Here is a 27306-nt window from a genome sequence, read left to right as displayed (position 1 = left end):
GCCCAGGAGTCGGTTTCCGAGAAGCTCTGGATTCAAGAGTGCGTTCTTGTAGCAGACGGTCGATGCGCGCTGTGAGGTCAATGAGAGAGTCCAAGAAAGTAGGGAATTCGCGAGCAGCCAATTCATCCTTAATATGTGGACTCAAGCCCTCCAGAAAGATAGATCGCAGACAGTCAAAGTCCCATTGTAACTCTGACGCAAGTGTTAAAAATTCAATGACGTAGTCCTTAAAGGGCGAGAGCCCTGCTGAAGGTGAAGGAGAATTGACCCAGAGATGGCACGCCGGCCAGGGTCTTCGAAGACGGACAAAAACAGGGCCAAAAACCATGGAGATCCTGAAGGATGGGGTCTGCTCACTCCCAGAGAGGTGATGCCCAGGCCAAGGCCTTGCCTTCTAAAAGAGCCAAGATGTTGCAAGCAGAAATCAATATTGCATTGGTTCAGGAAGCCTCAACACATGACTGGGTTTCCTGAATAGCATGGTGGTGCCGGCAGCGGCACGGTCAGCCAAGGAGCCGGTGAAGAGGTAGAGGCACTGAGCTTGATAGGTGTAGCTGAGGTAGTCACTGCAGCATCTAAACAAGAGCTCAGGTTGTCTATGGCAGCATAGACAAGCTCCAAGAACTTCTGCTGTTTGCTGATCCATTGTGCCAGGCCAGGAATGGCCTGCAGGGCTGAAACCTCTGCTGGGTCCATGTCTTGGCAATCTATTATGACTAGTGTGTATGTGGACCTGTGGCCCGAGGTGCGAGTTGATACAGCCTATGGAGTGGAGCCCCACAGGTCCGCACCATCAGGAGGCGAGGTGTTGGAGTGTAGGGAAGCTCTGTGCATAGTTGAGGGGAGAGTCCCAGAGACCAGGAGATGACCCCCGTAGGGTAGCAGTCTGTAGATGGCACTTGGAGAGACTGAAGAGAGAGGGCGCCCAAACAGCCAAGCAAGATATTCTCTGATGGTGCAGCCCGAGGGTAGGAGAGGGAGAGTGTAGGCGAACCCAAATCCAGTAGCTCACGCAGACAGGTACCTGGAGATCGGAGGGTAGCTGGAAGAGTAATGGAGAAACAGGCCCGTGGAGCGGGACATCTATCAATTGTAGAATCACAAGGAGTAAGCCCTGAGGAGCAAGGAAGCTCAGGGTAGTCTTGGAGTAGGTGAGCGCGGCCCGAGGAGGGGGAAGGTGCGAACAGTCTTTGAAGGATACGGCGCAACCCAGAGGAGCAGGGAAGGCCAGCTGAGAACTCACAAGTCACTGCAATAGTTCCCAAGGAGAGCCGAGGTAGAGTAGGAAGCCAGATGGAACCCAAGAGGCACGGCGCCAGCCCAAGGAATGAGATAGGCCAGGGAACAGGTCTCCGAAGAGCGCACACTGACTCCCCCGAGAAGCGGGTCCCAGACAGGGTCCACAATACAAGCAGGAGCAACGTCTCAGGAACAAGACAGGCGTAGGACTCATACGGAACTTGTTGCCGGCTTGCTGGGGGCAAAGCAGGAGCTTAAATACCAGAGTCCGATGACATTATCAACAGGGGATGCCCCCGAGGTTCCCCCCGAAGTGGCTTCAAAGGAGGGACTTGTGGCGCACGCGCCTAGGAGGACCCAACATCGGAGCCGGAAATAAAGGGGTCCATGCCTCTTCGAGGAGGCCCGTGGAATGCGACAATACAGAGAGACCCATGCAGCGAGGAGACCCGGGGAGGGTAGGAAAGCAAAACAAGCTGTGAGTACTCGCAGTCGCAGCCGTCTGTGACGGCAAAGTGTGCTGCGAGGACCTGGTTGATGTCACAGGCCCAACAAGACAAGACAGACAAGAGGGAGTAAGCTAACGTCTCCTTTATCAGGCCTGACAGAAAGCTACTCTTGCTTCCTTCTTTTCTTTCTGGCCCAGTGGAGGCTGTTTCCTCCTTCACCCAGATCAGAGAAAGACATTACCAACTCTAGCTCTTCTGATTCTGAGGTGACATCAACTTTATCTTCCCTTGCTGGGCCTGGAAGTGATGCTGCTGATACTCTCTTCACCCTGTGGGGGGAGGGGGGAAGAGTTTGGGATGTTGGGCAAGGAGAGATGGATGAAAGAGGGAATGTGATGGATACTGTGCAGGAAGGGATAGGAAAGTGGGGTGTCTGAGCAGGGAGGGGAGAGGGGAGGAAGGGGGCCGGGAGAGTCGAGCAGGGGAAAGAGGGAACATAGGGAAGAGGATGTGGGGAGGAGATGTCAGGAATGCTGAGCGTAATTGTGAGGGAATGATTAAAAGGAAGCAGTTGGGAGAAATGAGGGCTGATGGGGGCACGGAAGGAGAGTGATGGGGTTCAAGAGCCATAATACGTCGATTTTGGGAATGTGCTTTTCTTCTATCTTTGTACTTTGCTTAGTGGATTTCTGTTTCTAGCTCTCCAGTTTTGCATTGCATGCAGAGTGGCTTTTTGGGATTTCCATTCCAGTTTTCTTCTCCAGATTTGTAATTTGTGGTCTCTTATTCTATATTTGTGGAAGGTTGGTGTTGTGTCTCACCAAGGTGAGGTATTTTATTAGCATGTAGGCATTTGTATCAGTCTTTGTTTTCTCAATAGGACATGCATTGGTGGTGCACCTCTGCTTTTCATAGGTAGGCCTATTACTGTTTGAGTCCTTGGAGTTAGTGCTGCTATGATATGGCAAGTTTGCTACACATGTGCTGAGTGCTTTTTTTTTTCCAGGTTTTATTTACAATGAACCTGTTACTGAAATGACATCAGAATAAGAATATCATTTTTGTATGGCAAGCTGTACAGGGAAACATCCTAGTTCTGCTGTGCACCCATTCTTGGGGGTTGGGGGTTCCTGTGGATGCAGAGTATATGCTTATATGAGCCCCATGGTGGTTATGTGTTCAGTGTGTCATGCTTGTGAGCACTATCTGTCAGTTGTGTCCCGACCTAGTGCACCTAATGCCCTTGCACAAGCTCTGTGATGGCAGTGATGGATAAATGGGCGTGAATAGTGAAAAAGACAAGATAGTGGGTGGGAAGCTGGTGTTTGATTGCATGTGAGAATATGTATGCTCTTCTACCCAAAGCAGAGGAATCTTAACTGGGCAAACTGGATGGACCAGTTTGGGATTTATCTGCATCTTACTATGAGACCGATCATTGGTTCAAGGAATAAACAACAGTAATGGGGTAAAATAGTTTAATGGGTTATTAGAAAGTTTGTTTGACCAGATAAATGACAAGTATTTGTGATTCTTCTTCAAATCAAGTGCATGTTTTCCTAATGGTGAGGGTTGCAGTTATTAAGTAATTGCATTTTTCCTGACTGTTCTAATGGAATGTTATTGGTGTTTTTACATTTGGGGGTCTCTACCTCGCTTTGTACATAATTTATAATCCTACACTCCGTTTCCCATCTTTTAACCAATTTGCAATCCAAAAAAGGACACCGCCTATCCCATGACGTTTTAGTTTTCTAAGAAGCTTTTCCTGAGGGACATTGCCAAACTCTTTCTGAAACTCCAAATACAGCACATCTACTGGTTTACTTTTATCCATATGTTTATTCACTCTTTCAAAAGAATATAGCAGATTTGTGAGGCAAGACTTCACTTGTGTAAATCCATGCTGGCTGTGACCCATTAGTTCAGTCTGTCCATATGCTCTGCAATTTTATGCTTTATAATAATTTCCACGATTTTTCTTGGCACTGAAGTCAGACTCACCAGTCTATAGTTTCCCAGATCACCGTTGGAGCCCTTTTCATACCTCAGGGTTATATTTAGTCACCATCCACTCCTCAGGTACAACAGATGATTTTTATGATAGGTTACAAATTACTTGTAACATGACTGAAATTTCATTGTTCCTTCAGAACCATGGGGTTTATATCATCTGGTATAAGTGATTTGCTACTCTTCAGTTTGTCAAACTGGTCTACTACATCTCCCAGGTTCACTGAGATTTGGGTTCGTTCATCTGAATTGTCACCCATGAAATCCGTCTCCAGAATGGGTATCTCCCCAAAATCCTTCTCGGTAAACACCAATGCAAACACCTTCTTGGTAAACACCAATGCAAACACAAATGCCGACTTGAGCGCGTAAAAAGGGGGAATTTTAATAGATACGCGTGCCAATGCAATTACCTGTTTCCCCAGTTTGTTCCCAGTTTGCCCCACTAAAGGAGAGAACTTCCTAAACCCCCTATCTTACTTGCCTCTCTTTTACCCTATTAGCCCTGACCCTTAAAACCCCGCTGACTAGCGTTGTTTTTGTTTTACTACTTACACGTCGTCCATAGCAGAAGTAAACTTACGCGGTAAGGGACACTGGCGCGAGCTTGTGCGTGAACATACTTACGTGCAGATTTCATGGCACAGTCTCAGCCCACCCATGTCCCGGCTATTCCCCGACACTTTTTTAAGCTTTTTAATTGGTGCGCATATGAAGAGATATGCACGTACTTGCGTGGGTTATATAATCCATGCGGCACACGCCAGGCGGAGTCACGCACATATCTCCCGGCTTTGTGCGAGTAGTACTTTTAAAATCCACCAGTAAATGCCCTTTAACCCCTTGATCATCTAACGGTCCAACCAACTCCCTTGCAGGCTTCCTGCTTCAGATATATTTTTTAAAGTTTTTATTATGAGGTTTTGCCTCTATAGCAAACTTCTTTTCAAGTTTTCTTGTAGCCTATCTTATCAATGTTTTAGATTGAAGTTTCCAATGCTTATGCTTTTTCCTATTTTCACACCACTTTTTTTAATTTTATTTTTATTTCGATTAATATAATTATTCAATTTACATTGAATGCAAAAAAGGAAATTCAAACTTTCATTTTACAATACTCAAAATTGCAATCAAAATGTAATTATTTCTTGCATTCCTTGTTACAAAACAAATATAAGGGAGATCCATTACTAGAGCAATTTTAATTGAAACATTTTTACACAAAATGATGAGAGATTGCAGAGTTATTTTTGAAATCAAACTATTCAGGAATTGATGTTTTAGGCTCTGTTCTTTGATTCCGACGATCTTCCAAAAATTTTTTCCAGTTGATCTGGTTCATAATAGACGTATCTTATGCCATCTACTTGCATAATGCACTTACAGGGAAATCTAATCACTAATTGTATACCAAAAGTTCTTGCTTGGCTCGCTAAAACCAGAAATTTTTTACGTCTGATCTAGGTATCTTTAGAGACATCCGGATAGTCCCAAAGTTTTTGTCCCAGGTATTGAGAGGTTCTATTAGACAAATACAATTTTAAGACTTTGTCTCTATCCGAGAATAGAGCAAATTTAACCAAAATTTAACCTCTCTTTTCAACCTGAGAACTATACGAGGTCTCAAGTAATTCAGTAACATTCAGTGAAGCTTCCTCCACTGGTTGATTTTCCTCTTGTCTTTCATTTTTCCATGACAAAAAATACGCATTTGATACCGATGGTAAATTTTCAGGTTGTATTTGTAACATCTCCCGAAAGTAATTCTTCAATTGCTCTTTTGGGGAGACTAATCTGCATTTCAGAAAATGTATAATCCTAAGATTAGTATATCTGGTAACATTTTCTAAATTTTCAGTTTTCCTGTTTAGCAGAGATTCTCCCTGTATAATCGATAGCTGTACTTTTTTAATGTGACTTATCTCTTGTTCTACTTTTTCCAAAGTATCTGTATGTTGAGTCACAGTTGGATTCATATTATGTGAAGCTGTTTGCATTTCTTTTATTTTCACATTCAAATTCATTATGTTATTTTGTAGCGAAACAATTGCTTGCCACAAGACATCCAATACAATAGTTTTCAGTTTCTCAGTCACTGAAAAAGGTAAAAAAGTTACCGGTTGAGGCACAGATAGCCCATGCAGGTTGTGGGTCCTTGAAAGCTGAGCCGGTTCCCTTTCTGCAGCAGTAGCCGCCGATAGAAACTCGGCTTTTGCCGACAAGCTCTCCACCTGAGGGGAGGAAGTTGTCAGTCCACCTGCCATTTCTAGCGCCACCATAGATGCCTCCGGTTCCTCCTCGATCGGGCTCACCTCCGTTGATATGGTAAGCCTGGGTCTATGGTGGTTGCGGCATTCATCGGTGGTAGAAGCATAGTTGGAGCCCCGGGACTAAGAGAGACTTCTCCCAGGGGCGACGGTGCTTGCTCAACACAAGTTGCTCTCGTGGGATTCTCCGGGGACATGGACTCTGCTTGGGGGTAGAAGCCTGCTAGCATTGTCTGAACCAGCATAAGTCTCACAGGGGTCGAGGCGTCCTGTCTGGCGCTGCCTTTTCATTTAGTGTGAGGCATCGTTTGCACAACGCTCAGATAAGAGGAAAAAAAAGAACTGCAAGACAACGGTTTAAGAGCTCCTAATACCAGCTCCTCTCATACCTTTGCCATCTTGGATCTCCTCCTGGCTTCACCCCACTTTTTAACCATAACAGCAACCATTTGGCCTTCCTTCCACCTTTCTTAATGCATGGAATTAATCTCCCCAAAACTTCTATGATAGAAGTTTTAAACAATGTACATTCTTAACCTTTGAAGCTGCACCTTTCAGTTTTTTTCTGTTATTCTCATTTATCACATTTTTCCCTTAGAAAATTTAGCACTAGAGCCGTGGATTTACTTACTGTCCCCCTTCCAGTCATTATTTCAAATTTGATCTTGTTATGATCATTATTGCCAAGCGGCCTCCATCACTGTTGCATCTCTCACCAAATCCTGCGCTCCACTAAGAATTAGATCTAAAATTGCTCCCTCTCTCATCAGTTCCTGAACCAATTGCTCCATAAAACTGTCATTTATTCTGTCCAGGAATTTTATCTCTCTAGCATGTCCTGATGTTACATTTACCCATTCAATATTAGGGTAATTGAAATCTCCCATTATTACTAAACAACCAATTTTGTTAGCTTCCCTAATTTCTCTTAGCATTTCATCATCTGTTTCATCATTTTGGCCAAGTGGACAGTAGTATACTCCTATTGCTAAACTCTTCCCCAACACACATGGGATTTTTCTTCATAAAGATTCTATTGTGCATTTAGATGGTAACTTTTAAACAGTCACACAGTCATACAAGTATGCGCGTATGGTGGCTCACATGAATGGATGCGGCCATTTTATAACATTCACGTATATACACATATGATATAAAATCAGATGTATGAGCATACATGTGCATGCAATTTTGTATGGCCGCGTGCTTGTGTGTGCAATTGCCGGTTCTACTGCATAAATGGTGGTGGTGGGGGGGTGGGGGGGGGTTAGAGATGCACATTCACATAATTACCAGTTCCCTGTACGTACCCGGATCAGTCCAGACTCCTGGGTTTTGCCCCCCCTCTAGCAGATGGAGACAGAAGTTTACAAACAAAACTCCGCCTTATCTAGGCTGGTGCCACCTACAGTCTGGCAGTATTCTTCTGTCTCCTAGCAGGTGGAGAGGTGCAAAACCTACAGTCTGTGCTGAGGCCTAGTTAGTTGAAAAAAAAAAAAAATTGAAAGGAAAAGGAGGCTTTAGATAGCGGCTAGTTAGGAGTCTGAGACCGCAGTAGTTTTGCCTGCAGGTCCAGTTACTCGCCTCCCAGGGGGTTGTGAGGTCCTGAGGGGACCATCCCCCCTGGGGTTAGAGGCCGCTGATGTGTGGGCTTAGTGCCCTTGCCAGCGTCTATCTTCTCCCTGGGGGTGATACCGGGGAGCCCGGCTCACTCCCCCCAGATGGTCCCGGAGGCAGCGGTGAACGGTAATGGTATTTAAAAAAAAAAAATTATTTTCTTCTTCTTGTGTCTGGTTGCAGCCGCAGGTTTCCCTTTCGTTGCGCTCCGTCCGTGTTGGGGGCGCTGGGAATCGCCGAGGGGTCGCGTTGTTCTTTGCCTTCTCTCCCTCTCTCTCTGTTTGTTGGTTTTTTCACAGGGGTGGGAGGACAGGCTGCGACATTAGGTTGGCCGCGCTGGTGGTGCGGCTCGGCGCCTCTCCCGAGTCAGCCTCTGAGCCAGCTGCATCTCGGGAGGGGCGGGGGATGTCTTCACTCCCAGTGGGAGCGCAGGGTAGTGAGCCGTTGTGTGCCGCAGCTCTGGGTAGTAAGTTTGGGGCCGGTTTGGGACCGTCTCCGCGGAGCGCGGGAACGGGCGCCATCTTGGGTTCGGGTGCGCCGGCGGCGGGAACATCCGCCATTTTGTTTTCCTCGGGGCCCGCAATTCTTACAACCCCGTTGGATCGGGGAGGGGAGGACTCCCCACTGGGCTTATCTCCTCCGCGCAGAGTCCCTGAGGGGGACAACTCTGCGAGGACACACTGTGACAGTGATTTACCTCCGTTGGATCGGAGAGGAGAGGGGAGGTCTCCCCACTGGGCTTATCTCCTCAACGCAGAGTCCCTGAGGGGGACTATTCTGCAAGGCCACTCTGTGGAAGTGATTCGGTGGTCCCTGAGGGGGATCCGGCGGTCGGCTCATCTGCTCATTTGTTTTTTTTCCTCAAAGTTTATTTTAGTGTTGGCACCTGATGCAGTCGGCTGGCCGGTAAGAGGTCGCGGGGATCTCAGGAGCCAGGCCCGGCATAGGAGTCTGTTCAGCGGGCCAGGCCCATCCGGGTGTCAGATCCTCCTGGGGGGACCCGGCCTTTTCAGGCTGGGGACCCCCTGGGGGAGCCTGATACCGCCTCGGACTCAGATGACCCAGATGAGCGACAAATGGACCAGGATCTACCGTCCCGGCCTCCGAGGGGGGTTGAGGGGGTCGGGGATCAGCTAACAGGTGGCCGGAGTGGTTCCCATGGGCGGTTGGGGATGTCCCCACACTAGTATGGTTGTTCCACCGTGAGGAGTTGGGGCCCCTGATCCCGAGTTGGGCATGGAATTGCCATATACGGAGTCCAGATTAGGGGTCCCGGACCTGGTAGTTTTGGGACTAAGAGGTCCACCGTCTAGGGTTTTTTTCCTTGTATGTTGCAGCAGGAATTACTTACCCCAGAAGGTGCCTAAAGCCATGGATAAGCGCTACCCTCGGCCTGAGGACGCGCTGGAACTGCTGAAGGTCCCTAGGATAGTTTGGGCGGTGGCAGCAGTCACATAGAGGACCACCGTCCCGGGGACCGGAGGAACAGCTATCAAAGGTTTGCAAGATCGCAAGCTGGAGATACAGCTCAACAAGATATTTGAAGTCTCCGCGCTCGAAATTTGTGCGACTACCTGCAGCTCTTTCTCATTGCGAGGGGGGCTTCAGTGGGTTCAACAGTTGTTGGCCAATGCTCTCTTTCACAGGGAGAAGCACTACAGGCGGGTCGCTTGGAGGCTGTGAGTGTCTATAGTGCTGATGCCCTCTTGGGACTTAGTTCGCCCGTTAGCACGATCCATGGTGTCGTCGGTGTCGGCGCGGCGTTTGTTGTGGCTGCGCCATGGGGCGGCGGATGTGCCATCTAATGCTCGGTTGGGCTTTCTGCTGTTTTAAGGACCAGTTTTGTTTGGTAAGGAACTGGAGGATTTGATTGACCCGCTAGGCGAGAACAGAGTACATCGCATGTCAGAGGACAGACCTCCGTCCAGAGGGGCTCCGTCGTTGCGGTCCCGTTTTCGGGGTGGTCAGAGACCTCGCAATTCGCACGGGGCGGTTTTCTCTTTCGGCTCAGTGCCAACCGGCAGCGGTCGTTCTCCCAGTCATTTTATGGGCGCCGTTTAGTAGGCCAGGGACCGGTACCAGTGGTTGGCAGCAGGTTAGCATGGTTTCACAAGGAGTGGACCTGGATCACCTTGGATCAGTGGGGCCTGGAGGTGATATGTCGAGGTTACGCGTTAGAGTGTGTACAGAGGCCCCGCCATTGTTTTCCTGGTATCGGCCACCAGCAAGATGATCCTCTCCTCTCAGTGTCCTACTGGATTGTGAATCCTCACACATTCCTAATTGCGGCCACCCTGGTAACACCTTCATCCTAAACTCATCTATTTTCTCTGCATAGGAGGTGTGGAAGTTTTGTAGTGGTAATTTCCAATGTTTTTAACATCCATTTATTCAGGGAAATCTCATAGAAAATGTCCCCTTTGATGAATGGATACCGGGCAATCACATAATGCCTAAAAGGTTATTTTTAAGTAAAGCTGGTTTACTTTTCCAAACAAATCCTGAAATACAGTCTGGCCCTGTCAGCTCACAGGCTGATCTGGGAGAGGGAGTTGGAAAAACAGGATTGGATCAAAACTACATTATTCCATGAATGTGGCTTAGTTTTAGTGATTATGAAACAGAATATGAAATCCTGTGATGTTCAATTCAACTCATCTATTTTCCAAATTATTCTAGCCTGTCTTTGAACACATCCCCTTTCCTTCCATCCCAAAACATTATTCCTCATGTGAAGAAACACAGAAAAGGGTTGAAACAGCACAAAACTTTTGTCATGTGAGAAATCATAAAGACAAAATGAATGTAAAATTAAATTACTTTGATTACCTCGAAAAATAACTGTCAAATTTAATGGGTCATTAACACCATGCTGATGAAGAAGAAATCCTTTGTCATTTAATTTTTGTTAGAATATTGTTTCCCAATTAAATGCTCCCTTGTGTTCAGGTCTGGCCTGAGCAGAATAATGTAGCACTTGGGGATGAATATGCAGCCCAGCAGTCCAGCACTGGAAGCCAAGATGGCAAAGATCTCCACTGCCACCATGTATTTGCCTTTGGTGCTCAGGTACGCTGGTATGTAGGAGACCCAAACACTGCAGAACATCAGCATGCTGAAAGTAATGAACTGGGCCTCATTGAAACTGTCAGGCAAATTCCTTGCTAGAAAAGCCACAATGAAACTCAAGAGAGCCAAGAAGCCCATGTACCCAATCACAGCATAAAATGCAATGGTGGACCCCTCGTTACACTGAAGTATCATCTTCCCAGGTTCAGACTGTGTGTCATAGTCTGGGAATGGAGGAGAGATGAGCAGCCATGCAGTGCATATCACAACTTCACCCAAGGAGCAGAGAAGGACTAGAAAGCTGGAAAATCTTATCCCTACCCACTTCCTTAACTTGCTGCCGGGCTTGGTGGCATTGAAGGCAATGACAACTGTGACAGTTTTTCCCAACACAGAAGAAACTGCAGTTGTGAAAATGATCCCAAAAGCAACTTGTCGGAGCAAACAGGTCACTCTTCCAGGACGGCCGATGAATATCAAAGAGCAGAGAAATGACAGCATGAGACAGAAGAGGAGGACATAGCTAAGGTCCCGGTTATTGGCTTTCACTATGGGTGTGTCCTGGTATTTAAGAAAGATTGCTAGCACTAGGGCAGTTATGATGGAGAAGAGAATAGCAATGGAAGCCAAAGCTGCAGCCAAGGGATCCTCATAGGACAAAAAGTCTATGACTCTTGGGAGGCAATCATCCTTCTTCTCACTGGGCCATTGATCTTCAGGGCACTTCATGCAATTCTCTGCATCTATAGAAAACAACACATGTAAACTCTTATTTCCACACACATCTTTATTCCAAGAATTCCGACTTTTTAAGAAAAAGGGAAATGAAAGATAGGATTTTCAATATTATATGTATATGTAAGTTTCATTTTCATTTATTAAAGTTTTATATCCCAACTTTAAAACCTGTTATTCAGGCAGTTGTACAATAATTAGTCAATTAAACTGAACATGAACAATAAAAGCAGAAACACGTAATACATCCATCTCGCTATGCATGGTTAACATTAGGGGTGTGCATTCGGATTGACCGCATTAGTAAAACGCAACTCATATTTTTTTTTTTACTTAAAAAATTGATTCGACATAAACGATCGGATTTCCCACATATCGAACATAGATATGTTCGATATGTGGGAAATCGCGATTATTGAGCCAAAATAAAAATTTAAACCCCCTCACCCTCCTTAATCCCCCCCCCAGACTTACCACAACTCCCTGGTGATCGAGCGAGGAGTGAGGACGCCATTTCTGCAATCCTTGGCGAGAAGCATGTGACGTCGGCGGCACGTCGAGTGACGCCGGCGTCACGTGATTCCCGGCTCGTTCGCGCCGGACGGCTCGTTCGGCCCAAAAAGAACTTTTGGCCAGCTTGGGGGGGTCAGGAGGCCCCCCCAAGCTGGCCAAAAGTTCTTTTTGGGCCGAACGAGCCGTCCGGCGCAAACGAGCCGGGAATCACGTGGCGCCGCGTCACTCAGACGCGACGTCACGTGATTCCCGGCAAGTTCGCGCCGGACGGCTCGTTCGGCCCAAAAAGAACTTTTGGCCAGCTTGAGGGGGTCAGGAGGCCCCCCCAAGCTGGAGGCCCCCCCAAGCTGGCCAAAAGTTCTTTTTGGGCCGAACGAGCTGTCCGGCGCGAACTTGCCGGGAATCACGTGACGCCGCGTCTGAGTGACGCGGCGCCACGTGATTCCCGGCAAGTTCGCGCCGGACAGCTCGTTCGGCCCAAAAAGAACTTTTGGCCAGCTTGAGGGGGTCAGGAGGCCCCCCCAAGCTGGCCAAAAGTTCTTTTTGGGCCGAACGAGCCGTCCGGTGCGAACTCGCCGGGAATCACGTGACGCCGCGTCACTCGACGTGCCACCGACGTCACATGCTTCTCGCCAAGGATTGCAGAAATGACGTCCTCACTCCTCGCTCGATCACCAGGGAGTTGTGGTAAGTCTGGGGGGGGGATTAAGGAGGGTGAGGGGGTTTAAATTTTTTTTTTGCACATATGTACATATACCCAACTCATTGGATTTTTTTTATGTCCATATTGGCCGCAAGTGGGACCCCCTTTCGGACATAAAAAATATGAACATAAAATTTTGCTCTGCACATCCCTAGTTAACATTGATGGGTCATAAAAGAATTGTTACTTTTGGGACTGGATCACTCTAGCTAGCTCATACAAGTCTCCATTCTCCCAGGGTCTGAATCCTTTGTTAGTGAGGGGAAGGGATCGTCATTCAGGGCCTGGAGTGACAGGAGTGCCTCTGTACACTTTTCCCTGGGAGAGATACCCTTCTTTTCTCACTGTGAGAGCTTCAAGTGCCAATAAAACACCAGAGACTCTGAGGGTCCAAAAATAATACTTTAATGATGATGAATCAAAATGTGTTTATGGCATAGTAACACCATCCTCAGCATCACAGATGATCTTTACCTTTCATAGTCTTTTGCCTCTATCTGTGCATGGATCTCTTATTACCAGGGCTGGGAACACTCACCATCTGTTAGGAATCTGTTAGGAATCTCCTCCAGGAGAGGGAGGAGTTAGCAATCTGTAATGAATCAGCTCCCTTGGTGGGAGGAGTTAGCAATCTGTAATGTTCTTCTCCAGGAGAGGGAGGAGTTAGCAATCTTGTTAGGGTATAGACTGCGGAGTTAGCAATCTTGTTGTGAATCTACTCCTGTGGAAGGAGGATTTAGCAATCTGATATGCTCATTTCCTGTAAAGGGAGTAGATAACAATTTGTTATGAACTGTTGCTGAAGACCCCTGATGGAAGGAGTAGCAATCTGTACCAGCGGAGTGCTTGGAGAGGGAACTCAGCTGAAGAGGAAGGTAGATAGGTGAATCCTTGGGCCGATGGCAGATGACAGTGTCCGCAGGAGGATATCCTGAGAGGAACCACCAGCTAGGCTGGGTTATGGAGACAGACACAGATAGTTCTTTTATTAGACAGGTTAGTAGAACCACCAGAGGTGGCAGTAGTGAGCTGATATGCCCAGCAGGACTGAAGTCCCTCAGGTACTGGAACAGCCATCCCAGGGTGGCTGAGCCGAAGAGAGACTATAGATAGTGAGTAGACAGGGTATGCTGTGTTCATAGCCAGAACTAGATAACCAATTTCACATAAGGTCTTAAAGAGGCTCAGTAGCTGGAAAGGTTTAGGCCCTCGAGGAGCGAGGACCTGGTTCCAGGGAAAGCTCTAGAAGAGCGATGGTAACTCACAAATGGCAGGCAGTAGAGAAACTTCAGAGTATACAGGAACATGGGCCCTCGAGGAGCGAGTACCAGTTCCTATCTGCAATCTGAAATAAAGAAAAGAGAGTGAGGCCCCCGAGGAGCGGGTACCCCTGGTAAGTCAGAGGAGGCAGAGTAGATTGGACGAATTCATAGCGAGTCCATATTCTTGTCCTTGCTAACTCAATTAGTTAGCGTAAACTGAGACCTTTTATATTGGAAGCGGATGACGTCAGTTCAGGGGGACGCCCCTGAGGTTCGCTCCCTTGGTGGTACAATAGTCCGAGTGCGCGTGCACCCTACATCATCAGGCAACATGGCAGATCCGCAGCATCGAACCGGTCCAGGGATGCCTGAGGTAGATGGCATGGAGACGCCGCGGCTGTAGCCGTCCATCAGACCCGGAGGGAGTCACCACAAAGGTAGAGAGGGCGGAGTGAGGACGTCAAGCAGCGACGGACGCAACAGTACCCCCCTTCAAAGGGTGATCTCCTTTTTGGGTACCAGGCTTAGGTTTCAAAGGATGCATGAGGTGAAACTGATGAAGCATCTCTTTATCCAAGATATTGGTCTGAGGCTCCCAAGAATTTTCTTCGGGGCCAAAACCTTCCCATTTCAGAAGGTATTCAAAATTCTTGCCTCTTTTACGAACATCCAAAACCTCTTCGACCTGTATTCTAAGTCGACTTTTGCATTGATGGCGGTAGGTTCTTGAGATTTGGAAGAAAATTCGCTGAGTATGAGTGGTTTCAAGAGAGAAACATGGAAGGCATTATGAATGTTGAGTCCAGGTGGTAACTTCAAACGATAGGTGACGTTGCCAATACTTTGAAGGATTGGAAATGGTCCCATGTAGCGAGGAGCAAACCGAGAGGAGGGTAGTTTGAGTCTGAGATGCTTGGTTGACAACCAGACCTTCTCTCCTCGCTTGAAGACTGGAGCTTGCGCATGGTGTACATCGTAGTATTTCTTAGAACAATCACTCGCTTTGATTTGCATCTCCTTCGCCTGAACCCATAGTTTATGGATATTATCAACAGTGGATTGAGCTGCTGGGGACGTCACTGAGAGCTTCAGTGGAAGCAGTGGTATTGGGGAATGTCCAAAAACCACTTCAAAAGGTAACTTTCCAGTAGATGTAGCAGGATGAGAGTTAATTGCAAATTCAGCCCATGGAAGCAATTCGGCCCAGTTGTTCTGTCGGGACGTGACATAGGCTGTAATAAACGGCTTCATCGTCCGATTCATCCGTTCCGTCTGGCCATTTAACTGTGGATGGTAGGCTGAAGTATAGTCTAGAGCAGGGGTCAGGAACCTTTTTGGCTGAGAGAGCCATAAACGCCACATATTTTAAAATGTAATTCCATGAGAGCCATACAATATGTTTAAAACTAAATACAAGTAAATGTGTGCATTTTATGTAAGATCACACTTTTAAAGTACAATAAGTCTCTGAAAATATTACACCAGGCCTTAAGACACCAATACATCTCCTATTAGGAAAACGGACCAAGTCAGGCTGCTATAGAGTCCTACACAGAAACTACACGCCAGCAGAAAACCTCACCTGAATCACGTGCTGTCCCTCACCTAACATAGAATAAAGAGACCAAAACGCATAACAAGAAGCATGCAGACAAAAACTGAATTGGAAACTGCAACAAGCCAGAGTCTCTGTATGCAGTGTAACAAAGGAAAAAAGAAACATCACACATCCTTATAAAACAAATCAAGAAATATAAAATCATCAGCAGTAAAACTGTACTAACAAAAAGAACATATTTCGAAACAGCTGATGAGTGGAATATCCAATAATTAAAAACTCATATAAAACATTTCCAGATACCAACAAAATATTTCAAAATAGCAGACACAAAGATCCAGTAATGAAAAATAATAAGGATACAAAAATTTTTTTGCTCTGCATACCTGGGAACGTTTGATATCCAGGTGTCCTGAGATTGTTCTGAATTAGCAGGAGGTGGGGTGGTTTGCTTGGAACTTTCTCCTCTCTCAGTCACATACCAGCGCTCTCTCTCACACTGGCTCTCAATGACACACCTATACACACATGCTCTCAGTCACTCACATATACAAATGTTTTTTCTCTCTCACTTATATAGGCTCTTAATTACACATTTACACACATGCTGTCTATCTTTTCACGCTTACACACACACAGGCTTTCAATCACATAAATACATGCTGTCTTTTTCTCTCACACACAGACTCTCATTCACATGCTTACAAACATGTCCTCTCTTTCTCTCATTTACACACAGGCTCTCAATCACATACTCACATGCTCCCTCACCTAAATCAGCTCTCAATCACACACATACACACATGGTCTCTCTCTCTCTCATTTAAACACAGGCTCTCAATCACATACTCACATGCTCCCTCACCTAAATCAGCTCTCAATCACACAGACACACATGGTCTCTCTCTCTCATTTAAACACAGGCTCTCAATCACATACTCACATGCTCCATCACCTAAACCAGCTGTCAATCAGACACAGACACACATGATCTCTCTCTTACTTATACACACAGGCTCTTAATCATACATACACATGATCTCTCTCACACACAAAGGATCTCAATCATACACACATACTCTTTCAAACAAACAGGTTTTCAATTACAAACTTACACATACAGGTTCCCAATGGTAAACTTACATTCATGCTCTCTCTCTCACAGGCAGGATCTCAATCACAGACATACTCTCTTTCACATATACAGGCTCTCAATCATTCACATACATGCAATCTCTCACTCACACACACAGGATCTCAAACACACATGCTTGCTCGCTCATTCATTCACTCTCTCCCTCCCCCCCCCCCCCCCGGGAACTCGCGGCAGCAGCAGCCACCTCCCAACGCTAACCTCCTTCATTTTCAGCCCTCGCGGAGGCGAAGGCGGAGTCCCATCGGCCGCGGTTGAAGATTTTCATTTTCCTCCGAGCCGCGCTGCAGTCTTCTTCCCGTCGGACACTAGCGTGCCTGCGCGGGTCTTCCCGCGCAGGCACCCGATGCTCTCAACTTCCTCTTCCGGGCCGCGGGAAGAAGAGAGCACCAGCGTGCTCTCTTCTTCCCGCGGCCCGGAAGAGGAAGTGGAGAGCATCGGGTGCCTGCGCGGGAAGACCCGCGCAGGCACCCGATGACTCCAGCGCTGGCACCCGGCTGACACCCGATGACTCCCGCGCAGGCACCCGGATGACTCCAGTCGGCGTGCTCTCTTCTCCTCCCCCCCGCGGCCCGGAAGAGGAAGTGGTGAGCATCGGGTGCCTGCGCGGAAGAAGAGACCACGCTAGTGTGGGGGGGGAGAAGAGAGCACGCCGGTGCCGCTGACTCCAGCTGTCCTGCCGCGTTCCGCCCGGGCTGACAGCATTTTAAGCCCAGGCGGCGGAGGACCGGGGAGCAGCTGGGTCAGCGGGGAACCGCGAAGTATGGTGACACTTGTCTGCGAGCCAGATGCAACCCTCAAAAGAGCCATATCTGGCTCGCGAGCCATGGGTTCCCGACCCCTGGTCTAGAGTGATGTAAAATAATTTACACAAGGCCTTCCAGAACCGTGCTGTGAACTGAGATCCACGATCGGACACGATGTGTAAAGGCAGACCATGGAGACGGAATATGTGTTGTAGGGATGTGAATCGTTTTTTGACGATTTAAAATATCATCCAATATATTTTAAATCATCAAAAATCGTTAGAGCCGCGATACAATAACAATTCCCCCGATTTATCGTCAAAAAATCGTAAATCGGGGGAGCGCGGAGGAAGGTCAGAGAGCTGAGAGGCATCCGTTTTCGCTGCAGGAGTGCAGCCAGAGACTTACTATCCCCTCGAGAACGTGGTGAGGAGCGAGCCCAGACCGAGTGGGCGGACCCAGGCTGTGACGTCAGTGTCGGGCGCCACCCGGACACTATAAGATCGTGGGCCCTGCGGCGACTGACTGGGGAGCGCGGAGGAAGGTCAGAGAGCTGAGAGGCATCCGTTTTCGCTGCAGGAGTGCAGCCAGAGGCTTACTATCCCCTCGAGAACGTGGTGAGGAGCGAGCCCAGACCGAGTGGGCGGACCCAGGCTGTGACGTCAGTGTCGGGCGCCACCCGGACACTATAAGATCGTGGGCCCTGCGGCGACTGACTGGGGAGCGCGGAGGAAGGTCAGAGAGCTGAGAGGCATCCGTTTTCGCTGCAGGAGTGCAGCCAGAGACTTACTATCCCCTCGAGAACGTGGTGAGGAGCGAGCCCAGACCGAGTGGGCGGACCCAGGCTGTGACGTCAGTGTCGGGCGCCACCCGGACACTATAAGATCGTGGGCCCTGCGGCGACTGACTGGGGAGCGCGGAGGAAGGTCAGAGAGCTGAGAGGCATCCGTTTTCGCTGCAGGAGTGCAGCCAGAGACTTACTATCCCCTCGAGAACGTGGTGAGGAGCGAGCCCAGACCGAGTGGGCGGACCCAGGCTGTGACGTCAGTGTCGGGCGCCACCCGGACACTATAAGATCGTGGGCCCTGCGGCGCGCAGCCGTCGGCGCGCAGCCGAAGCCGCGCGCCAAAGGGGCGCGCCCCTGGTAAAAATTTTTCGTTGTGAGATAATTATGGGTAGAAAACGTAAGTCGAAAAATTTTTCTTCTTCCCCTATATCAGCGGTGCCAAGAACGATAGGACCCATGGACTCCCATATAATTCGTATTGGGGAGTCCATTGTAGAGGACGTGATAGAAGGTGATTCCCAATTGGGGATATCCTTAAGTCCTAGGCCCTTACAACCTCATATACAGCCTAGAAGGGATGGTACTCCTGAGGCTATTGGAGGTATAAATCCCTTGGGAAGTTCACCTCCTATTGAATCTAAGGGGGTGACAGTACCAAGTGGAAATATACAGTTGCAAATTAATAATGTGAATGGGGGGAACTTGGCTGTTAATTCAACAGTCAAATGTCCCGCTATAATTTTTAATGTAACTGATGAGGGATTCGAAAATGAGGTAGAACCTGAAAGTGTTACACTTTTGGATCTATGGAGGTTAACAACCAAAATAGACAAGAAATTGTCTAGTTCTGTTTCTAAGGTCCATACTTTCTCTGTGGAAACCAGGGAAAAGTTTGTGGAGTTAGAAGATAGAACTAATAAAATTGAAACTTTGATTGGAAATTTGAACCCTACAGTTACTAATATTCCAGCAATAGTGGCATCATCCATTAAAGATAATATCATCCTACATAATAGAATAGAATTATTAGAAAATGAGTTACGTTCTTGTAATTTGCGGTTGTTAAATTTTCCGAGAACTAGATTATTGTCATCTTTTGAATTATATAAAAAATATGTAGTTGAGATCTTGTCTTATGATTCTACACAGATTCCTTTACTCTCAAAGATGTACTATATCCCAAAAGGTAAAACATTACAGACACAAGAAGGGGGAATTGATATTTTAGAAAGTCCTGGGGTCTCTACTTTTTTAGAAGACTCCATGGACAATATCTCGTCTAGAGCAACTTTACTAATTTCATTTTCCTTGAGACAAGAGAAAGACCTATTCTTCGCAAAATATTTTCAATTTAAAGAACAGAATTTTTGTGGTCAGAAGATCCAGGTCTTTCCTGATGTTTCGCGTGCTACACAAGCGCGCAGAAAGCAGTTCTTGTCTCAAAAGCAATCAGTGTTAGATTTAGGAGCGAGTTTTTATTTGAAATTCCCCTGTAAGTGTCATATAGTGTATCGTAATAATAAGTTTGTGTTTAATGACCCGCTACATTTAGAGCGGTTTCTTAGGGATAAGACATCAGTAGAAATACCGGCTGTATAAATAATGGTTGAAATTAGAAATATATCAGTTTACCTGACCTCACTCCCACTCTCCCTAGATGTGGGCTAGATATCCTGAAAATGAGTGTTAAATAATAATGTGTGTATAATTTTTTGTTTTTACTTTCTGGAATTCCTGAATATATTCATTTGTTCAAAATGTTATATTTTAATAAAAAAATATAAATTATAAAAAATCGTAAATCGGGGGAAGGGGGAGGGCGGGAAAACCGGCACACTAAAACAACCCTAAAACCCACCCCGACCCTTTAAAATAAATCCCCCACCCTCCCGAACCCCCCCAAAATGCCTTAAATTACCTGGGGTCCAGAGGAAGGGTCCCGGTGTGATCTTTTACTCTCGGACCTCCGTGCGTTGTAGAAATGGCGCCGGCGCTACCTTTGACCTGTCATATGACAGGTCAAAGGTAGCGCCAGCGCCATTTTGTTTTTTTGTCCCCCGACGTCAGGAGCGTAGGAGATCGCTCCTGGACCCCCGCTGGACCCCCAGGGACTTTTGGCCAGCTTGAGGGGGCCTCCTGACCCCCACAAGACTTGCCAAAAGTCCAGCGGGGGTCCGGAACGATCTCCTACCGCGAATCGTTTTTCCGTACGGAAAAACGATTCGCGGTAGGAGATCGCTGTACTATTCTCTGTACTAGGTGGGTTACAATGTAAATGTACACAGTCAATGTTATGGGAGTCTCTGTTTAGTGGACCCTTGGGCCGACCGGCTGGAGACTTGGAAAGGTGGTCAATGTCTCTTTAAGTGAGCAGGCCTCAGGAGTCTCCTCGACCTCCAAGGAGCACGGGAGCGCATCAGCTCGCACCTTCTTTGAGCCCGGTAACAAGTCCATAGCGCAATCATGGGGATGGTGTTGCGGAGCGATCTCCGCCTTGGTGTTAGAGAACACATCCGTGAAGTCATCATATGGTGCCGGAGGACCCACGGCGGAGTGCGTCAAGGGAAGTGCAGAAGTCTTTGGCACCTTCATGCAATTAGCAAGGCAAAAGGAACTCCATTTGACAATCTGACGAGTGTCCCATTGAATTGAGGGTGAATGTTTCTGCAGCCATGGCAACCCTAGCACCACAGGGTGGAGAGCCTTCTCTAGCACTAGGAAGGCTATCTCCTCCTCATGGATCGCCCCGGTGCAGACTATAACGGGTGCGGTGGACAACTGAGCAGGTCCAGGCAGAAGCATTCCCTGGATAGAAGTAATTCGTAGCGGGACCTCCCGTCTCCGCATAGGAATTCTCAGCTGGGAGACTAAGTCCTGCAAGATAAAATTACCTCCGGCTCCAGAATCTAGGAATGCCATTGTCTCAAAGGAGCCTCCAGGGGTTTCCAACGTAAACGGGATAGTACCTTGAGGAGCAGTAATACAGCCTAGGAGGAGCTCCTCCCGGGCTCCTAGGCCTTGGTGTCTTCCCGCACGCTCCTGGCAGTGTGCAAAGAAGTGACCTTTCTGGCCAGAATACAAACATAAGCTCAGCGAACGACGACGTTGCCTTTCTTCAGCAGAGAGTGAGACCTGTCCCAGCTGCATTGGTTCGCAGGTGTCTGGGTAAGAAATCTCGGGTGTAAGTACAGGTCTCGGCCCACGAACTGGACTATGAGGAGAGGAGCGTTTCTGTAGGCAGTGGTCAATGCGGGCAGCCACCTCAATCAGGGCATTGAGGTCCTCCGGCAAATCTCGGGCAGCCATTTCATCCGTTATGCGTTTGGAAAAGCCCTCCAGGAAGAAGGCCTTAAGACTACCATCTTGCCAGCCTACCTCTCGGGAGAGTGTTCGAAAGTCCATTGCATAATCTGCCAAGGAGCGCGCCCCCTGGCGAAGTTGCAGCAGCTTAGAGGTAGTTGTGGCAACTCGGGCGGGCTCATCGAAGGCCTGATGAAAGCTCGTGAGAAACTGTTGTAAGTTCGTTAGTGAAGAATCATCATTTTCCTGAAGGGGAGAAGCCCAAACTAAGGCTTTCTCGTCAAGCAGGGACCGGATATATGCCACTTTAACCGCAACCGAGGGGAACTGCTGGGGCAACAAGGAGAACCGAACAAAACATTAGTTCAGAAAGCCGCGGTAGGTCCTTGCATCACCAGCGTAGCGAGAGGGTGCCGGTAACTGAGTCACAGAGGCGCTGTGACCTTCAGTGGTTCTGCCAGTGGACGTCAAGGACTCCAGGCGAGAGGAAGCTGGTCCACCGTGACTGCCAGGGAATCAATGCGGTCCTGGTGTAGCCGCATCTGCCGGGCCATCCGAGGGAGCAGGAGCCGCATCTGCCGGGCAGATCCGAGGGAGCAGGAGCATCCACCGAGTCCATGGCCTTGCAATCTGTTATGGGAGTCTCAGTTTAGTGGACCCTTGGGCCGACCTGCAGGAGACTGGGAAAGGTGGTCAATGTCTCTATAGGTGAGCAGGCCGGGAGGCGGATGATCAGGCAGGACAAGATGCTCTTCACCCTGGAAGCTGGTGCTCCCCCGGGAGGAGCCCGTAGGGGCCCAGCCGCTGGGACTTAGGCGGGTAGTGGGAACCAGGCAGGTACTGTAGCAGGATCAGGTACTGGAACCAGGCAGGTACTGTAGCAGGATCAGGTACTGGAAACAGGCAGGTACTGTAGCCGGAACAGGTACTGGAAACAGGCAGGTAGTGTAGCAGGATCAGGTACTGGAACCAGGCAGGTACTGTAGCAGGATCAGGTACTGGAAACAGGCAGGTAGTGTAGCAGGATCAGGTACAGGAACCAGGCAGATACTGTGGCAGGATTCAGGTGCTGGAACCAGGCAGGAGCTGTGGCAGGATTCTGGTATTGGAACAGGCAGGAACGGAGCGACGAGGCAAGCGAGTCACTCCGGGGCTCAACACAACTGGGATCAGGAAGCTTACCCAGTTGCAAGGCGCCGACAGGAGGGCCACGGCCGGCTTAAGTAGGCCACAGCATCAGACATGAGGATCGTGACGGAGTCGCCACTGGCGAGAACCGGCCTACAAAGAGGCCCAAGTGGCGTGCGCGCCTAGGGGCTGGACACCCTCCGGAGAGCGTGCGGCAGACCAGCCCCAGCGCGGACGCCGCCCAGCAGGCCGCGAGCCAGACCTAGGGACGCGGGAGCAGGACCCGGAAGATAAAGGTAAGGCCCTGGCCACGATACTCACAGTCAGGACCGTAACAGTCAAAGCATTTATTGTCTGTTAATCAATGTCTCTGTTATCTATTTATGCTGTGATTGCATGTTGTACCCTGGTTTCAGAGGAGTTATGCTTTAATTAATTTCCTATATATTATCCTTTGCAAACTGTAGTTTGACTAATTCTGAGATGATACAACAACCTTAAGAAACAAAGGAAATACATGAATCATTATTGATTAAAATTAATATGGAAGCACTATACTTGTAACTATAATGAGGATCTGCATGGACGTATCTGGTATATTTTGTGCTTGCTATTGAGTTTGTATTACATCTGTAGAATGTGCATGTGTGTATCTGTTTGTATGGAGTGCAGATATTTCAGATTTACCTGTTTTGTTGGAAAATTCTCCTTCAGAGCAAGGGATGCAGTCAAAGCAGCAGATCGGCTTCTGTTTCTGAAGAACTTTCCTGAATCCAGGAACACAACTCTCAGAGCAGACAGAACGGGGGGTCTGAGGAGAGACAAAAACGAGAAATCCAGTCATATTCCATGTTTAGCACTTGATTCTCTTTCTGAGGGACTCTGGGCCTGATTTATTGAGGCTTTTCTCCCGTTTTGAGTCCATGGGAAAATAACTTAATAAATGAAGCTCACTATTCTTTCTGATCCCAGAACTTATAGGGACAGATTTGCAAAGACTTTTATGCACAAATCGTGCTCCTATTAGAGATGTGCTTCGTGTTTTGCTACCGGGTCGTTTTTTGACTCGGATACTTCATGGTAAAGTTCGGTTTTCCCCGTTTAGTTTTTTTGAAAAAAAAAAAAAACTAAACGGGGAAAACCGAAACCGCGCCAAAAAACAACGCGGGAAAACAAAGCTAAAAAAAAACCCCCACCCCACGCATTTAAATTAATTTTAGTACATTACATACACCCCCCCATCCCGATTCCTCCCCCTCCCCAAGACTTACCAACATCCCTGGTGGTCCAGCGGGGTCCCCCCCGGATGCCATTTGACCCTCCGTAGTGTGCCCAGTGTGCTAGTGCTAGCCATGCTCAAAATGGTGCCGAATAGCCTCTGAACTACTATGTCACAGGGGCTACCGGCGCCATTGGTCAGCCCCTGTCACATGGTAGGAGAACTGACCAATGGCGCCGAAAGCCCCTGTGACATAGTATGGGCAAAGGCTATCGGCGCCATTTTGATTATTGGCAGCCGACGACGACATCGCTCCCGGACCCCCGCTGGACCCCCAGGGATTATTGGCAAGCTTTTTGGCCAGCTTGGGGGGGCCTCCTGACCCCCCCAAGGCTTGCCAATAATCCCTGGGGGTCCGGCGGGGGTCTGGGAGCGATGTCGTCGTCGGCTGCCAATAATCAAAATGGCGCCGATAGCCTTTGCCCATACTATGTCACAGGGGCTTTCGGCGCCATTGGTCAGTTCTCCTACCATGTGACAGGGGCTGACCAATGGCGCCGGTAGCCCCTGTGACATAGTAGTTCAGAGGCTATTCGGCACCATTTTGAGCATGGCTAGCAGGCACTAGCACACTGGGCACACCACGGAGGGTCAAATGGCACCCGGGGGGACCCCGCTGGACCACCAGGGATGTTGGTAAGTCTTGGGGAGGGGGAGGGATCGGGATGGGGGAGGGAGTGTTATTATATTTAATGTTTGGGGTGGTTTTTAATTTAAAAAAAAAAAAAAAAAGTGCCCCTCTCCCCACACAAACTCGAAAAACGAAGTTTCCCCGAAGTTCGGGGAAAATCCTTTTCGGGTTTCGGGGTCCCCGAACCAGGACAAATTAGGCAATTTCTTTGTAATTGCCTAATTCGTGATAAACGATTGCACATCTCTAGCTCCTATGTGTGTAAATGGCTGTTCTAAAAATTACTCGGGCTCAGTACACATAAATGTACACGTGTGACAGTTTGAAGTGAACTGGGGAAAGGCATTGAGGGTGGGGCACACTTTTCAATTTTATATTGTTTGCACATAACTTCACCTGCACAAGTTATAACCTCATTCCTACCGCTGAAGGATCTCCTCAACCATCACTGACTCTCACTCCCCCACCCCTCCCCAATCCCTTCCCCCCACCCAACCTCACCCTTTCCTTCTCCCTCTGGACATACCAGGCTAATAACTGCCTAGGATAAACCTATGTTTTTGTATCTTACAGTTTTTGTTGATTTATATATTTATCTCTCTCTAATTGTTTCTTAGTTTAAACTCTGTACTGTCTTCCATTGCCCAGGTTTTATGCTCCCTGTTTAATGTAACTTTACATTCTACCTTGATGTTAATTGGTTTCCCCTCAGTTACATTGTAAACCGGTACGATAAGACCTATTCTTGAGCATCGGTATAGGAAAAGAAATTAAATAAATAAATAAATAAATTTCTATGGCTGAGTTTGTTCGCGTACCAAAGCACTTACATGTGAGAATTCAAATTGAACTTATGTACATACGTTCACATATAAAATTTGGGGTAAAGTCTGTGGCTAGAAGGAACTCCACTCTGCACTGTTATAAAATTACCCTCCCAGTGTACTTACTGCAACATCCTCACAGTTTCTGCAGTGAAAAGAGCAGGTCCTATAGTGATGTCAGGTAAGATAGTTTTGGTTCAATTTGTTTAGTTCATTTTTGGCCCATTTTGTTGCTGAATTTCTGGTAGTGGGGAGATGGGTTCCACCATCCTCATCAACTTTCTTTATTACTGCCTTACCATAAGAGTGTTTTACAGTGGGATCTGAGTAAAAGCAAAGCTCAAGACCTAGAAGATTATTCTTCCACCTGGACCCTCGCCCCCACCTGTTCCCCTGTTCAGGGAATTCTGGATTGTTTGATAAAATTTAATATCATAGAAAGGTAGAACTTAAGAAACTGTTTAAGATGTGATTCCTGGGGTCTTTATTTAGGATTATCAGCCCAGGCATTACATATATATTTACAGTTTTATTTTAAAATCACCCTTGAATTAAGTATTCAATATTATGTGCATTATATTATTATTGATTTTATTTTTTGATTTGTACTATTATTATATACAGGATAATATCCAGAAAAGAGTTGAGTGGTCATGATCTGCAGCTACATTTACATGGAAAACTTCTCATGGATATTCAGCAGGACAAGTCTCCGATTGAATGTAGTATTTTTTATTTTTTATTTTTATTTAAAAGTTTTATATACCGACATTCATCAATGATATCACATCGGTTCACAGCGTAACATGAAACTAGTGCCTGTGGTGGCGCTTTACATCGAACATGTTTAACATAGTACAATTGAAACATATTGAAACATTATAACTAGAGAGTAAAGGAAAGGTAGGGGAAATAAAGATTTAAACTAAAATTAAAATAACATGTTTACAAGAGGGTAAAAGAGGAAAAAAGGAGGGGGGGAAAAGTGACAGAAGAAAAAAGTTAGGTTAATAAATTATTGTAGGCAAAGTGTGCAGGTATATACAATATGTACAATTATAGGGAATAACATAATTTAACAATTGTGCAGGGAGGGGGAGAAGGAGAGGAGAAGGGGGGGAGGAGAGATAGGAAGGGGGGTAGGGTAACACAGAAGGGAGGGAGGGGAGGTTGGGTGTATGCTTTAGTGAAAAGCCAGTATGTTTAGTATGTTTAGTATGTTTAGTGAAAAGCCAGTATGTTTAGTGAAAAGCCAGTATGAAAAGCCAGTATGAAAAGCCAGTATGTTCGCCTAACATTATTATTAGTATGTTCGCCTAACATTATGTGAATGACTTTAGATGGATAACTTTCAAATCTAACCAGCAAAGTTTGAATATAACTCATTAGGTGTACAGTTATTTAAGCATGTGTACATGGAGAACTTTAATCTTGATTGGCTATATTCAAACTATAGAACATACAAACTACAGGGATTTATTGTGTTGCTAAATAAACTCTGGCATCCAGTATCTCTGTGAGGAATCTCTCCAAGGAAACAGTTGAGATACCAACATGGGCAGGTACCATTTTTACTTTAAATTTGCAAGTAAGTTTTTGTGGTATAATGCTTGTAATTTACAGTCAAGTGTTCTGGCAAAGTGTCCTCTCACACTGAGGACAAGTCTCCCAGGGCTACTGCCCAGGAGGGAAGGGTTAGGTCAGCCATCATAGTTGGTGATTCAATTATTAGAAATGTAGCTAGCAGGGTGGCTGGAGGATGTGAGGATTGCCTGGTAATTTGCCTGCCAGGTGCGAAGGTGGCAGATCTCATGCATTACCTAGATAGGATTAAAGACAGTACTGGGGAGGAGCCGGCTGTCATGGTACATGTGAGCACCAATGACATAAGAAAATGTGGGAGAAAGGTTCTGGAAGCCAAATTTAGGGTTTTAAGTAGAAAGCTGAAATCCAGAATCTCCAGGGTGGCAGAGCTCCAAAGTTTCAATGCGTGGATGAGATGATGGTGCAGGGAAGAGTGATTTAGTTTTGTA

The 27306-nt window shown here is 47.2% G+C and overlaps 1 protein-coding gene across 1 annotated transcript in view; it reads right to left on the bottom strand.

Annotated features, from left to right (window-relative positions):
• Window positions 1–10483: 10483 nt before the first annotated feature.
• The window catches only part of LOC115083301 (vomeronasal type-2 receptor 26-like), a 48781-nt gene continuing 31958 nt past the window's right edge, over window positions 10484–27306 (bottom strand). The window contains exons 5-6 of the mRNA XM_029587105.1: window positions 23227–23350; window positions 10484–11397 (exon numbers count right to left, since the gene is read on the bottom strand). Of these exons, the coding sequence (XP_029442965.1) occupies window positions 10484–11397; window positions 23227–23350 (1038 nt within the window). The remainder of the gene's footprint in view (window positions 11398–23226; window positions 23351–27306) is intronic.

Source organism: Rhinatrema bivittatum, chromosome 2 (assembly GCF_901001135.1).
Source record: "Rhinatrema bivittatum chromosome 2, aRhiBiv1.1, whole genome shotgun sequence".
Classification (NCBI taxonomy): Eukaryota; Metazoa; Chordata; class Amphibia; order Gymnophiona; family Rhinatrematidae; genus Rhinatrema; species Rhinatrema bivittatum.
The sequence above is the reverse complement of the archived record's forward strand: the minus strand, read 5'-3'. Positions and strand labels throughout refer to the sequence as shown.